Consider the following 15,805-nt stretch of genomic DNA (forward strand, 5'->3'; position numbering starts at 1 on the left):
TGTGCCCCTTACTGAAATAAAATGGCCAAAGCTTCTTTGGGGTGGGAGAAAGGAGCAATGACAATCACACTGATATAAATTTGTGGGAGAAATACGCTTTAGACTCCTATGTGACAAGCTTCCCATTCTTCAAAGTAACTAAGTAGCTTTCTTGTAAAACTTCAAAATCTAACGCAGTACTTCAGACTTGATTCTCCTTTGCGCCACTTTCAAGCGTCCTTGTGGTATCAGCAAACGCTGAGAAAATTTCTGCACCTGTGGTTCTGCTGTCTTGGGGCACTGAGACAGGTTTTCCTCAGTCTGGCTGGCATGTTAAGTGTGCCCCAGAGCACAGTGCCTGAAAGTGTGAAGGCAGCAAGTACTTATAACAGCACCACCTGATTTATCTGCGTCGGGCTCTGGAGCATAAGCAGCAGCGTGAATTTAGGCAATTCTTCCACACCATGATATTTTACTAAGCTCAGTGTATTGTTTCAGTGTCCAAGAAAGCTCTTTGTTAGTTGGTGAATAAGGCATGAGATGTAAATCTCACATTGAGGTTTGTGCAATTACACGATATGTGTTCAAAGCAGCCACAACACCTCTTTTATCTGCAGATGGACCTGCACGTCAGTGACGTTTTGCATTTTAGTCAGGAATCTTTATTTAAGACTATATTACAGAGGATGTTGATATGTTAACAAATTCATAAACTGAAGCCATAAGGAATGACCCAACCAAAAGTAACTTGGTAACTCAGAAGGAGAGAGTTACATATGCCATCTAATTGAAGTCAATGGTTCACAAAAAATGCTTAACTTTGGCTGGATTGAGCCTATAATTTTTGAAATACAGTTTCTGGAGCTCCCACTGTTATGTTATTTACATGTGGCACATGTGATATGCAACTGTTATTTTACTCATCATAGCAGTTACTCATAAAGACATTTTATTCATGCTTTAAAAGAAAAGAAAATGTGCCATTTTGGGCAGAGGCTGGCAATACTGTTGTTCTTCCATTTGTCCTATCAGGCCTGTATAACCTGTGAAAACAAAAATTTCCAACATTCTTTTATGTATCATACAGAAGAAGCAAAGGGTGCAAATCCATTCTCTGTCTCAGTTTTCAGGTCACCTTTAAGGGAAATCAAATTTTTAAGAAAGTGACTAACCTAAGCTTTCAGCTAAACCTAGAGGCAAATCAGTAGCTTGATACTGAAATGTCATTCTCTTGCGTGTTCATGAGAGTGAAGTGAATAATAGGAGAGAATTAATCCACCCACCCTCAGTCAGGCATCCATCTGGAATGCAATATTCCAATTGCTACACATTAAGTTTTTGCTAGGGAACACTACATCAGTTGGCCAGGATCTTCAAGGGCATTTTAAGCTAATGCACAATATTTTGCTTTAAAATATGACTTGTACTTTTCTTGGGGCTACACTGAAGGAAGATATTTGAGAATGGGCTAGAAGTAACAGAAAATTTACTAAACTTTATTAAGATAATCAAGTGTAATGAGTTTTAACAAAATATTCCTGCATGACCAGAACTTAGGGATGATCCACTGAAGACAATTAAGACCTTTGAAATGGAAACACAGAAGATTGGCAGGGAAAACCATTGCTCCAATCTGAGAGAATAGGAATACTCAGGATACACACACACACACACATATACTAGTGCTGTGCTGAAAATTTCTCCCACATTTTTCTCGACCATTCTCATTCAATTTGATAGAAAATAAATTGTTTTTGAAAAGAAATTCAATGGTGAAGAAATGTCAGAGAAATTCTCATTGTGTTGGGTTCAGGTTTCTTGGGCTTACCTTACTTAGGAGGTGGCCGAGGAGTGAGAGCAAGTGTCCTGTTTTTTATTGTACAATCATCTCCCTGGCAGCCTGTAGCCTCCTCAGTGTCCTACACTTCAATTAACCCATGAAAAGGACTATAATAGTGCCTACTGAACAAATGAATCCAGCTTCTGTAGAACATCCCAAAAACCTCTACAACGAAACAGGAGAATGTGATGACAAAGTGCCAAGCACATGGAATATCTTCATATTATAACAGAAGAAAGGACTTGTTTAGATTACATTACAATTGACAGGGTTTAATTGCTTTTCCCTGTTACTTATATTTTGCCTCTCATGGTGAGCAATGGCCCTATTCATGGTGGTGTATGAAATCTGTAGCTGTTTGATATTGGTTTGTCCTTCTGTCTTAGCTTTGTTGCTTCTCAAGCCTTCTCAGAGCCATGTGAGAGGAGCAAAAAACTGAGACTTTATTCAGTCTGGAGTGATGACTGATTCACATATCCATGTAGATCACTCCATATCTAATCACTCCATTTCTCACTCTATGACATGCCATTCTATGTGAGAACTGCTTTCATCTCAGAATGTTGCATCTGGTGATATGAAAGTTCTTTTGTTGTTGTTGTTGTTCAGTCGTTCAGTCGTGTCCAACTCTTCATGACCCCATGGACCATAGCACGCCAGGCCTTCCTGTCCTGCGCTCTCTCCCGGAGTGTGCTCAAGTCCATATTCATTGCATTGGTGATGCTATCTAGCCATCTCATCCTCTGCCGTCCCCTTCTCCTTTTGCCTTCAATCTTTCCCAGCATCAGGGTCTTTTCCAGGGAGTTTTCCCTTCGCATTAGGTGGCCAAAATATTTGAGCTTCAGCTTCAGTATCTGTCCTTCCAATGAGCACTCAGGGTTGATTTCTCTTTCACAATCAACAAGAGGCTCTTTAGATCTTCTTCGCTTTCTGCCATTAGGGTGGTATCGTCTGCATATCTGAGGTTGTTGATAATTCTCCCAGCAATCTTAATTCCGACCTGTGATTCATCCAACCCGGCATTTCTCATGATGTACTCTGCATATAAGTTAAATAAGCAGGATGACAATATGCAGCCTTGTCATACTCCTTTCCCAATTTTGAACCAATCAGTTGTTCCATGTCCGGTTCTTACTGTTGCTTCTTGACCCTCGTACAGGTTTCATGAAAGTTCTACACTTGGTTTTTTTGGCCGTTTCAAATATGCATGTCATCACTAGCCATATAGTCATGTTATTCTTGATGCTGAATGTAATTTCTGGAACCTTCTACACTAGAATCAGAGGGTTTGTATCCTTTATTTATATCATACTAACATATATGTTAATCTAGTCTATGGATGTTGGAGAACTTTGTTGGGTTTACATTTTTAAGCAAGCCAACCTAATTTGTACTTCCCATATTAAGATGCAGAGCAGAATGCAGTTATCCTCTGGACTGCACACGTTTCCCGCTTTTGCAATGCAGTTCCCACCCAGAAATATGTGTACAAAAATGCATATTTTTTGGGGAAATGCATACAAAAATGAACATTTGAGGGCGCGGGGGGGGAAAATGTGTACAATTTAAAGGTGAATTTTCATACATTTACTTTTTAAAGCAGAAAATGGGATGAAATAAATGTATGATTGAACCAATGTAAAACTGACATGGACTGGAAATAGATTGTTCCATCGCTAATCTAGACCAAACATTTTCAATCTTCCTGGCTTCATGGAATCCTTTCCACATTGGGTACTTCCTAGGGCTATTCCATCTTTTTCTCCTTCATAGATTTTCTGTGGGAAGAAAAAGGACAAAGTGGTGGAAAAACACAGGAAAGTTACAAATGGGAGATAGCATCATCTGGACCCCCATAAAATTCCATGCATGGGGCACGGGGATGGCACAATAAAAGCCTTGTTTGAAAGCACCCACCAATTTGCCTGATGAAAAACCCTTGCAGAAAATTTTATGGGCATGTTCTAGGGTGCACAGACAATTTCTGTGGAGTGGTGGTCACAAGGCTGTTAATCCTGACTAATTTGGAGTGTTATTTCATATAAGGGTTTAAAAGAGAGTGGGAGAATACAGCAGTTGGACTGAAAGTTGGACTTTAATTTTAGTGACAGTGGTTGGTATTGTGGCTCTGAGTTGCCTCTATATCTGCTTTAAAAGAGACATAAAGAAAATTCAAATGAGAGAAATCTTGAGTATTCTTTTTGTCTCTCTTGGATCAAACTCAGTAATATTGCAGACTTCAGCTTATCCCATAAACATTCCATAATGCTGAATAAAATCAATAATCCTCTTCTTTCTTTTATTAACAATATATCAAATTCCTTCCCATTTTATTTCACCAAACCCACCTGCCAGTTCCATTTTCATTTCTTCTAAAGATGCTTCTTTCATATTGCTGAGAAAGTGCAAGTTATGAATTCTTTGTGTAGAAAAAGTCTACCCAACTGACTTGCTTATTTGAGTTTATGGCAGTGTCCTCTTATCTGTAGTCCTTTTTTGTATTGCAAAAATTGATTAATACAGCAGATGGTCGGAATTAAGATTGCCGGGAGAATTACCAACAACCTCAGATATGCAGATGATACCACCCTAATGGCAGAAAGCGAAGAGGATCTAAAGAGCCTCTTGTTGAGGGTGAAAGAGGAGAGTGCAAAAGCTGGTTTGAAACTCAACATTAAAAAAACGAAGATCATGGCACCTGGCCCCATCACTTCCTGGCATATAGAAGGGGAAGAAATGGAAGCAGTGACAGATTTTATTTTCTTGGGCTCCAAGATCACTGCAGATGGTGACTGTAGCCATGAAATTAAAAGACGCTTGCTCCTTGGGAGGAAAGCTATGGCAAACCTAGACAGCACAGTAAGAAGCAGAGACATCACCTTGCCGACAAAGATTCATATAATCAAAGCTATGGTTTTCACCGTAGCAACGTATGGCTGTGAGAGCTGGACTATAAGGAAGGCTGAGCGCCAAAGAATTGATGCCTTCGAACTGTGGTGCTGGAGAAGACTCTTACAAGTCCCCTGGACTGCAAAGAGATCAGATCAGTCAATCCTAAAGGAAATCAACCCTGAGAGCTCATTGGAAGGACAGATACTGAAGCTGAAGCTCAAATATTTTGGCCACCTATTGCGAAGAGAAAACTCCCTGGAAAAGACCCTGATGCTGGGAAAGATTGAAGGCAAAAGGAGAAGGGGACAGCAGAGGATGAGATGGCTAGATAGCATCACCGATGCAATGAATATGAACTTGAGCACACTCCGGGAGAGAGCGGAGGACAGGAAGGCCTGGCGTGCTATGGTCCATGGGGTCACGAAGAGTCGGACACGACTTAACGACTGAACAACAACCACCAGTCACACTTTATAGTTTACTGCTTCTATGCATGTAAATTTTAATGTAATTTACAATGGGCCCAGTCAGCGTAGAAACATTCATATTGGATTAGGCTACCTTATACTAGCCTGGGCCTATTAAATCCTCCAGGATTTCTCTTGTGGGTAACTTTCCTTTTGAGCCTACATAATTGATCAGTAGGTTAAATTTCATTCTTTTCAGCCACTTCTCATTTTTTTTTGATGTTGCAGGTTTTCAAAAGAGTGACTGGTAATGGACTTTTCCAGATGAGTCTATTATGGTGGAACGTTAGAACATTGTCTAAATTTTAAAACCAAAACTAAATCCTAACTAGATAACTTAAGTTGTGAACCACAATGCCTCTATTGAGTAAATATAATGCTTTGTGTTTTGAAGCTTCCGTGTCTTAAAAATGAAGAAGAAATTATTTGTGCAAAGGAAAGATGTCTGAATTGCAGCACAGATTTGGTGAAACAATGCAACAGGAACAACACATAGTTTAGGATGTTGAAAGTGAATGGCAGATTTTTTATGATTCTGTGCACGAAGTTGTTATTACTAGCTTTGTTCATTCTAAACACCAGAATTGGTTTGATGAAAAAGATGACAATTCTATGTCTTAATTTGGCTCCTGACACAAAGTTCATCTCGTACAGCTGAATGACAAATGCTTAAAAGCAAAGAAACTAGCTCAGGCAAGACCCTGTGCTAGGAAAGAAAACTGGTGGAATAATAAAGTGGCTGAGCTACAGACAGCTGTTGATCAGAAGGACATGAAGTGATGTGTTCACACAAAAAACAGCTGTATGAACTGGCATTCATCTGAACAATCTCTGCAAAGTAACAGGACACAGTAGGAGTAAGAGGCATGGTGGGGATATAGCAGGGGAAGAAACGATGGCAGATGAATAAACAAATGCCTTATACAGTAACATCAAAATAGAATCAGAGGGTTGTATCCAATGTTAGTCTAACTTAAGTCCCCTTCATTTTAATGGCTCACCCTAAGTAGGACTAACATTGGATACAAATGAAATGTTCTTCAGAGAACGTATCAGAGCAATGTTGGCATCTTTCTACAGATAAAGTGTTGGGTTGGATTTTGAGAGGGTGTCCATATTTTAATAATATTGCTTTGGTGGGCAAGGTGTATTTGATATCCTGAAGAAGAGAGTTCCTCATATAGGTGCACCAGTGTTAGGCATCACTATGCCCTTGAGCTTAGGGATAAGCAATGCGTTGTCTTGTATTTCAGCCGGGATTCAAGGGGAGGACCCAGTCTTTTCAGTTGCAGCTTATCAGGATGGAGAAAACAAAATCCAGCAAATCACTGCTACCCACAGGAGGCACTTGGCTAATTTCAATTACGCCCCAGATGACTGTAATGTTTTATGTTTCCTTCCAGTGAGAATGAATGGAAATAATTGCCATATAAGATGTTTCAGTTATATGTAACCAGATTTTCCCAATTAATTAAACATTATAATGTAAAGTGGATTTTTTTGACTAACAGTAACTGTGTATGAAATTGCCAGATGCCTTTTATGGTTCTAATTAGTGCAGTGCAAAAGCTGCCATAGGACCATGTGGACATAGCCATATGTAACCCACTTTTCTTGGGGCACATAGCATCTTCCCCAGTGCTGACTGCAGGACCCCCACTGTTCCTCTTTCCTCACCATTCAGTGTGTGGCAACCAAATGCAAACTCATTGCAATGAGTGTATTGATATATATAGTCTATGTCAACTAGGATATAGAGTAAAATAACTGAGAGTAATGAGAATGTATAAACAAATAGTCTATGTTGTTTCATACTGACACATATATGACACTAATCCAGGAGCCAATGCCAGAGGCAAGTGGAGTATGTTATGAACTACTTGAGGTATTCCTTCTGGGACAGCTCATATGGTATGATTTCTGTCTCATTGCTTTCAGACAGACTTCACTGATCTATTACCAACAGTAGCTGTATTTGGAGGTAGATACGTGGAGGGGACCAGTACTGAAGATTCATGATTAAGCTTCTTCTACTAGGATTTCTTTTCTTTTTTCCTCATCACCAACATATTTATTTGTTTAAACAAAGGTCATTACAAAATTCACAGGAGAATAAAAAAAGGATAAGTGTTTTGTACAGAATGTAATCATGCACACCTCTCATGCTCATTTTTAATATAATGTGTAGCAGATTTGTGATCTAGATGAGAAGTAGCATATTGTTGCCCTCATCTTTCACACTATTTTGGTAAATTGGAAAAAAGGGATTTCAAATGGAACTTCCAAAAGTGCTTAGAACTTGGACCTTACAGTGCAGTCTTATATGTGACTACTCTGAAGTAACACAATTGAGCTCAATGGGGCTTACTCCCAGGTAAATGTGTATAGCATTGCAGCCTTAATTACATGATTATAATTATATTAGATTGTTAGCCTATTTGGATAGGCCCTGTTTTCTTTTGAGTTCCATACAGAGTCATTTTTAAATTATTGTTGTTGTTGTTATGTATTATTAATTTAATGCATAAGAAAATACATGACTATCATGTAACATTGTATGTGCATGGCAAATCCATATCAGATTAAAAAAGAACCAGTTCCTTTCCCCCCCACTGATTTTAGTAGTTCTGGATTATACCCATAATATTTTCCAGGCTTAGATGTGGGCCTAACTTCACATTCCAGTTATGCAGTAGCATCACTGGTAGCCTTAGGCAAGTCACCATTTCTCAGTGTTGGTTCCTCATCTTTTAAATTGCATTGAGAATGATCTGTAAGGATGAAAAAGGATGAAAACTCTGTGTAGTAGAAACACTTAATAAAAAAAAGTTTCTTTGCACAGTGCTGCTAATATAGCAGTAGAAAATACAGTAAATTCCCTTTTTTAGTTTCAATTGCAGTTGTTTCATTGTGCTCATTCCATGTGTGAAATCCATGTGTGATTGAGACTGTATCCAGATAAATGAATTAGATCTCTGAGCATTGTACATCTTCTGGAAATGCTGAGCACAAAGGCTGAACTGTTGAGAGAGAGAGAGAGAGAGAGAGAGCAAGTGACAAGCAAACATTTAATTTCAGTAGATGTGTTACTTCTGTTCATTCTTTGCATGGTGTTGGTCTACCCATTTCATGCATTTTTTTTTACTGGAGCACATAGTTTAAATGTTCCTTTTAAACAAATTGGTAGTGGTTAAGATGGGTAGGCCCTCCAGATCTTTTGGACCACAAATCCCATAATCTGTGACCATTGGCCATGCTGTCTGGGGCGGATGGGAGTTGTAGCCCAAACATCTGGACAGTGCCAGGTTTCCTACCCCTGAGAGGTTGAGCTATGAATGAAGACATCCTGGTTTGAATCTCCTATCTTCTGAACTGATGAGGTGGCTTTAGGCAAGCCAATCTTTCAGCCTTTGTTCTCTCATAATAATTCTGACTCACCTATTGTTGTTGTAAGAAAGGATCATGAATGAGATCCAAGGTTGTGTGAGGAGAAGGCAACTCACACAATGGGTCTTCCCCTTCCCCTCCCCTCTCCTTCCCCCTGCAGCCTCCTGAAATGATTGGTCTCAATGTGGGCGGGGGAAGGAGATTTCCCACTGAATAAAAAAGAAACATGCAGTGATAGCCAATGTCTGTATTCCTAGATCCATGACACTGTCTGGGGGTCAGAAATGTATTTTGCCTCATAAATGGACCCCTTCATGCATTCCATAATAAAGATAATGCCATCTATTTATACTTATTCTTATTTAGTGATGTGTATCCCACTTTATAGAAGAAGAAGAAGAAGAAGAGCAAAACAACACAATACTAAAATTACTTGTCATTAGGGGAAAAAAACAGCAACTGACAATACAAAATAATACTAGTCAGCAATCATAAGCTGAAAAAATTAACCAAAGGGTTTTTGAAAAAGCATCAGGTGCTGGTAGAGTGCCCTGACAGGACTATTCCACAAAGCTGTTGCCTCTGTCGAAATGTCTTAACTGTTGGTGGATATCTGCCATATTTCATTCACAAGGCCTCAGACGCTGAAAGCAGCAACAAGGGCATGCAGTGAAGAAGATGGTCCTTAAGATATCCAGGTCTTGCTCCAGGCCCCACCCTTGCTGGGTTCACATGACATGACAAGCTGCAGTTATGGCTTGAATGTGCAAAAGTCACACGGCACATGCCAACCCGCGCCACAACCCACCGTGGCTTAAATAAGCCACAGTGGTCTGCAGTGATCATGTGAACTGGCTCTTTATGTTCTGAAGCTGCTTCCATTACTATTTTTCTTCAGGCCTGTAGACTGTGGTGAGTAGGTCAAAGGGGATTTCACAGCAAAATAGCCAAAATATAAATAAAGTTAGCCACTAATACATTTTAAATGATTTAATTGTCGGATTTCTTAATGAGAAATTGGGTAGAATAATGCATGCTTTTCTTTTTATCTCCAGAAGTAAAAGAGTTAATGATTTCATAAAAAAAAAAAAAAAATCAAATGTGAACATTTAGGAGGGCCCTGGAGTATTCCTAAGGGGACAAAAGCCCAATTGGTTCCCCTGTAGCTTCTTTCTTTCTTTCTTTCTTTCTTTCTTTCTTTCTTCCTTCCTTCCTTCCTTCCTTCCTTCCTTCCTTTCCTTTTTTGTAATTTCCTAACAAAATAGAAGTTTGGTGGAGGATGCACTGATTTTAAAAAGGTTAAAAGTGGGAGGTGGGGTATAAGAAGTTTGGTTGAGAAGTTATAGATGGATATTTATTTATATTGAAGTAGGGACAATAATGTCTGAACTGCTTATAGGTAAATGTGAGTTGATAAGTGATGGTCTGGAACCATCTGACACTGCAGCAGTCTCAAGCTTAAATGGGTGCAGACATGATAAATGCTACTGTGGGAGAAACTGGGGTTGCACGTGAGTCACTCTGCAGTTTCTAAAGGGAGAGTGAGATGTAAGCATAATATAACAAATACAATTTTTGCATCTAATACTTATTTATTGATGAAATGTATATACTACCCAACTGGCAGAGGTCCTCTGGGCAGTTTACAAAAATAAAAGACAAATCCCAAATAACAGTGAAAACACTAAATACAACAATGAAAATAACATAATATTAATATATTAAAACATTACCAGTGTTAAAAACATTGACTAGACAGCTTAGTAAACAGAGCACCAGGTTAGAAATTACGTGCCTGCTGGAAGAAGAAGGTCTTAACCTGGTGTCTAGACATATTCAGTGAAGACGCCAGGTGGATCTCTCTGGGAAGGGCATGCCACACATGGGGGCCACTATAGAAAAGGCTGTTTCCTTGGTAGCCACCCATCATATTATTGTGGGTGGCAGCTCCCAGTGAAGAACCTCTGAAGATGGTCTTAGCAATCTGGCAGGAACATTTGGGAGATGGTGCTCCTTCAGGTAGACTAGTCCTAAGTCACTTAAACCTGTAAAGGTCAGCACAAACAGGTTTCCCTTTTTTTGCAACAGTTTTGCAACTAATGACAAGGAAATGGTTGATTCTGTCTTTCACCTCCAGTCCCCTCACCCTTTGCCACTGCTTTTCTTGAACTCAGAGAACTCCTTCCTAGATCTGAGCCAGCCCTGCCATGAAGGAGGGTGTAGTGGTCTGTTTCATTCAGTACCACTGTGCCGAGGAAAGATTAAGGCAAGAACTGGTGTCTTAATGGTACATCAAGGTTTTTTTTAGGGGTTTTGCCGTAACTGGGGGTGGGATGGAGAGAGTAGGATCATTTGATTTCTGTGTTAGGCAGCAAAACACCTTGGGCCATCACTGTGAGAAATGCTGGCAGTGGAAGATATGCCATCTATATGTGTTTTGTCACCTACTGGTAATTTGTCTGAGAGAGAGAATGCAAGCATGAGCACATTGCAGATAATGTTCTGGTTTCAAATGCTGAATTATTCTACTTAAATTCTGACTGAGTATTTGCTTGGCCTGTGACTATTAACATGTCCATGGTGAATCACTTCTGTAACAACCCACTCACCAACCATAATTAAAAGACTAACAATTCAAAGAAGGTCTACAATCGACAATCATGCCTCTCCTGTATTTAGGAAATAAATTAAGCATTTTCACAATGGCATGCTCTTGTATTCCGCTGAAACTATTTTCCTGATGATCCATAAAAATAAAAGGGTATGAATGCTTTGAGTGCCATTTCTTAAATACTACTTCAAAGAAGCTGTACTGTACCAAATCCAGGATTGCAACTGGTTTCTTTGACCTGGAACTTTCAGATGTTCTGAAAGATTCTATGACATATCTGATGGTTGCTCTTTGTTACAATTGCACTATGTAGCCTTTTTTACAACTGTAAAAAAAGAATACATCTGGGAACATTTCACAGGTACATATAACATTGGTGGCTGCTGGTGTGTGTAATTTTGAAACCAGTGAAGTCACTGGGCATTTGACTATGGCAGTGGGTGAGACGGTGGTGTGGATTTTCAGCAGGATGCTGTGCGGGACTCTGATCTGATTCAGGAGCACATTCTGGACTGGGTTCCCAAAGTTAATTTCCCCTCAAAATAAAAATGGCCAGCTTAAGCATGCTTTTTTCTTTCTTTTTAAAAAAATTTATCATTGTGTGCAATCTCAGGCTTATATGGTCCCTTGCTTCATATCTGCTAACTTGTTAATTGACCTGCAATATATTCAAGTCCATCTTAGGCTCACATGGCATTCCCCAAGCCTAAGATTGATGTGGAGGTATTTTCAGATCAACACAGCTGGTAGTCAACTAAACCCATCCCTTAGTGAGAGACATGATGTACCTACTAAGAACCAGTAAACAGCACTCTCTTGTTGATGGACACTTCTTCAGTGAGTTAAGATAGTAGGGTTATTTTGCTGCCTTTGGCTTTGATGGCCATTTTTATGTATATGAGCCCACATGTGCATTAGGTTCATCACCAAAATGGGGGCCAACAGTAGCAGGCAGTTTGAAGAGTACCACGACACCCAAAGCAGTTCAGTTTGGGCTGTGTTGACTCTTATCCTAGGCATTCACAACCCACAGACGCTATGACTAGGCCTCATGATACCTGGGATTCCATTACCAGGATCCAAATTGAGACTTTAGACCCAACCAAGGGGTTGGGCAAAATCTGAGGGATTTGTGCGTGCATGTTCCCTTTGAAAAGCAAAATAACGCTGTTCCTCGTGCCAAAGCATGCACTGTTAAAAAAAACCCTTCAGTTTCAAAAGCGTTTTGCTCTGCAGCATGACAAGGCGCAGCTTTTCAAGAAATGCAAATCCAAAGCAGCACTGCCTCCAGGGGCCCTTGGCCAAAACATCCTGAATGTTCCCTTCCTTCCTTGAGTCTAGGAACATAGGAACACAGGAAGCTGCCTTATACTGAGTCACGCCATTGGTCCATCTAGCCCAGTATTGTCAACACTGACTGGCAGTGGTGCTCAAGGGTTTCAGGCAGGCTTCTTTCCTTGCCCTACTTGGAGAAGCAGGGCATCGAACTTGGGACCTTCTGCATGCAAAGCACATGCCCTATCACACTGAGCTATGGCCCCAGGGAGTCTCCCTTCTCACCACTATTATCACCGGCTGCTATTTCTCCCCATCCTATTTCTCATCATTACTACCATTTGCTTGCCTGGCAGGCAGAGAGCTAGCAAGCAAGTAGACAGTACTTCTACTGCTCCTCCTTCTCACCGCTACCGTTGTCTGGAGCAGAGTGAGAGGCAGGTGAGCAAGCAGGTTGCAATGGTGAAGAGGAGGAGCAAGTCCTGGGGGGCAGTTGTCAGTGGGCCCCTGATGGGGTGTGGGTCCACGTCAGGTGCCATGCCTACCCTTGACGCCAGCCCCGGCCCAAAGCATCCTTAAGTGTGCAGGACTAGTTGTGCGGCACTTTGGATCCTGGCTTGCATGTTTACAGAACATTCTCTGCGCATGTAATGCGTGCTGAAAACTCATCTTCTAACGGTAATGTATTTGGATGCCACTTGCTGTGCTTGTCGGTACTGCTGCCATGCGTTCTTCGGTATTCTGTATAGTGCCAACATTTACTTTTCTTTAACTGTTTTTCTCCTGATGAGTCTCCCCCCGGGAACAATGACACCATCTCAGCTTTGGCTTTGTTAGGACCACATAGAAGAAAGGAACCCCCTCCACCACTGCCAGCACCTTTGTCAAGGTCTTTCTGAAATATGATCTGCAAGACTGCAAACCAGACTGCTTTAACTTAAATTAGGATGAGGTCAAATGTGTTCAAGCCAAATGGTCCTTTATTTATCTACGCTTTTTGCTTTCTGTTGTAGGCAGAAGCATTTCTTTGTTTCTGTTTGTGCATCTCTGAGCAGGTGAAAGGCATGGATAGGGAGGTAAGTGATTTCTTTTTCCAGGGGATATTTAAGATAATGTTGCTCCATAATATTTTTTCCTTCATAATATTATTCGTAAGAGTGGCAGAGAAGAAGCAGGCAGGCACTCCACCCACCCCCCTTTCTGTTACTGAGAACTGAAGTGGATGATTAACGAGAGTTGTAGACAATGTAGTAGTAATAGAGAGAGGGGGGCCCATAGAAGTTAAACAAAAGTGCCTTCAAGAATTTAGAGTATTCCCAGGGATCTATACTAGAACCTCATTGTGCCTGTCTACTGTTTCTATTTTTGATTAGATTTATAAACACAGCACCACATATTTTCATGTGGTTTTCTAGCCCAGGGGCAGAACGAGATTGACTGCACTGAAACTGTGAGGCTTGTGAATTTCGGGCAAGGGACAGAGTGAAATAAGTAGTGTAATTGTTTTTGTGGAGTGACCGTGGGACCTCCTCTGTTCTGAATTACACATGGTTCAACCCTTTGACCTAACCAACCTCAGCAGTGCCTGGTAGATCTCCTAAAGCTGCGCTGAAAGGTCCTATCAATGACATGTTGGAACATTATCTGTCATGTGAGATGTGTGCCAACAACCGTATTAAACTACATTAATTACTACCAAGGCCCCCATTTGTGACAGTCTCAACTTCATTTAACCCATCGTCATCTTGCTTATTGTTTAAAAAGGAAGTACAAATGGGCAGCTTGTTGAATCAAAATAGAATGATCGCAGTTTGTTTTAAATCACACTTTTCAGTGTTCACATTAGTTACTCACATTTTCTTTTACACCAATGATATATTAGCAGTTTAATGATATTTTTAAAAGCAAAAATGCCAATAATAGGTTAAAGATCCCCATGATATGAAATATTACAATAGAAGGAGTTACATGTTCAGTTACCAGCATTTTTATTTTTTTTTGGTAACAAAAAGCATGTTTATTTTTTAAATGGGAAAAATAAAAAAGAATGTATATGGTTCTGCAATAAATATGTTAAAATAATTATTGCTGTTTCTTTAGAAGCTCTTTTTAATGTCAATTTCCCTAAAACATAGTGATCAGTGACATAGTTTTATTATTTATAATTAGCCTCAATACATAGCCATGTTTGGCATATATCTAATGGCGAACAGGGGTATGTTGCCTGCATTAAGGATATAAGTTGAAAGCAATAACTTGAAGTAGGTTGATATGGGGAAGCAATTTGGATATGTAATTTTATGATATTATTTAACAATACACTGTATACAAGAATTTACAGATGAAGTTAATCCAATATACATAATATATTCTGCAGATCCTCCATAGGTCCTCTTGTGTATATCAGTATATTCTGTGTATCCTCTGTATCCCATCAATGGGACCATCAATTTATATTTAGGATTTTGTCACAGAAACATTAAAAAAGAAGAAGCTGATATTGATTTTTATTTTTCACATTTGATGGTGCTAGCAATTCATCCACCAAAAACAAAAATGACAAAAATTTCATTTGACCCTGCCAAGTGTCATTCTCATTAGCAGTAAATAGTTTGCTCTCCTTAAAAGCAGACAGGTGCAAATTGCAAGCTGTTTCACTCTGGCTGTTGTTCCTTAAATAGATGGAGCAATATGACAGCTATTGGTGGGGTGGTGGGAGGTTCCAGCTCTGCATGCATAATGGAAAGCCTTAATGGGGATGGACCTGCAGATTTCAAGAATTAAATGCTGTAGAAATACAGAATCATTCAGCTGGGCTGGCTCATGTATATATAGTGGCATAAGATTCCATCCATATTTATCCAGGAAGGGTGAGCTCTGGAAATAGGGCTCTGTTTTATGTATAAAGACTAATGCTCTTGCTGAAATGAATGAAAACAGAAGCCAACATACCTGTTCCTGTTTACCATCATTACACTCCTTGGAGCATTTCAGGCATTATTAGGTTCTTGGAATTCCACCAGATTGACAATACATTTCTACCACCTCCCTTTTGGCTGTATGCAGACCAGCTCCCAAGGGCAAGGTAGGAGTGGGGTATGTGGTGGATGAATTTGCTGAGCTAGTTTGCGGATGTTTGAAACAGTGGCTCATTTTAAGAACACCTAATTTAATTTCATGAAAGAGACATAGCATGCCAGCCTGTGTCTAAATCTAAGGTATGCATTTCCTAAAAGGAACTAAAACTCTGTCATTCCAAAGGCCCTCTTCTTTTTGACATCCAGCCTGCATAGGGACTGCTGTCTGGAAGTGGTAGCTTTAACTTTAACTCTAAGCCCGCTGATGAGGTCTGTC

At 40.0% G+C, this 15,805-nt stretch overlaps 1 protein-coding gene across 3 annotated transcripts in view; it reads left to right on the forward strand.

Annotated features, from left to right (window-relative positions):
* LOC146347279 (uncharacterized) overlaps positions 1 to 15,805 on the forward strand; it is a 275,533-nt gene that overhangs the window by 12,595 nt on the left and 247,133 nt on the right. For all 3 annotated transcript variants that reach the window (XM_084848123.1, XM_084848122.1, XM_084848121.1), the window contains exon 2: positions 13,465 to 13,527. In XM_084848123.1, coding sequence (XP_084704249.1) covers positions 13,516 to 13,527 — 12 coding nt within the window. In that variant the 5' untranslated portion in view covers positions 13,465 to 13,515. The remainder of the gene's footprint in view (positions 1 to 13,464; positions 13,528 to 15,805) is intronic.

Source organism: Heloderma suspectum, chromosome 4 (genome assembly GCF_057233095.1).
Source record: "Heloderma suspectum isolate Gila_16-S chromosome 4, 16-S_ref, whole genome shotgun sequence".
In the NCBI taxonomy this organism is placed as follows: Eukaryota; Metazoa; Chordata; class Lepidosauria; order Squamata; family Helodermatidae; genus Heloderma; species Heloderma suspectum.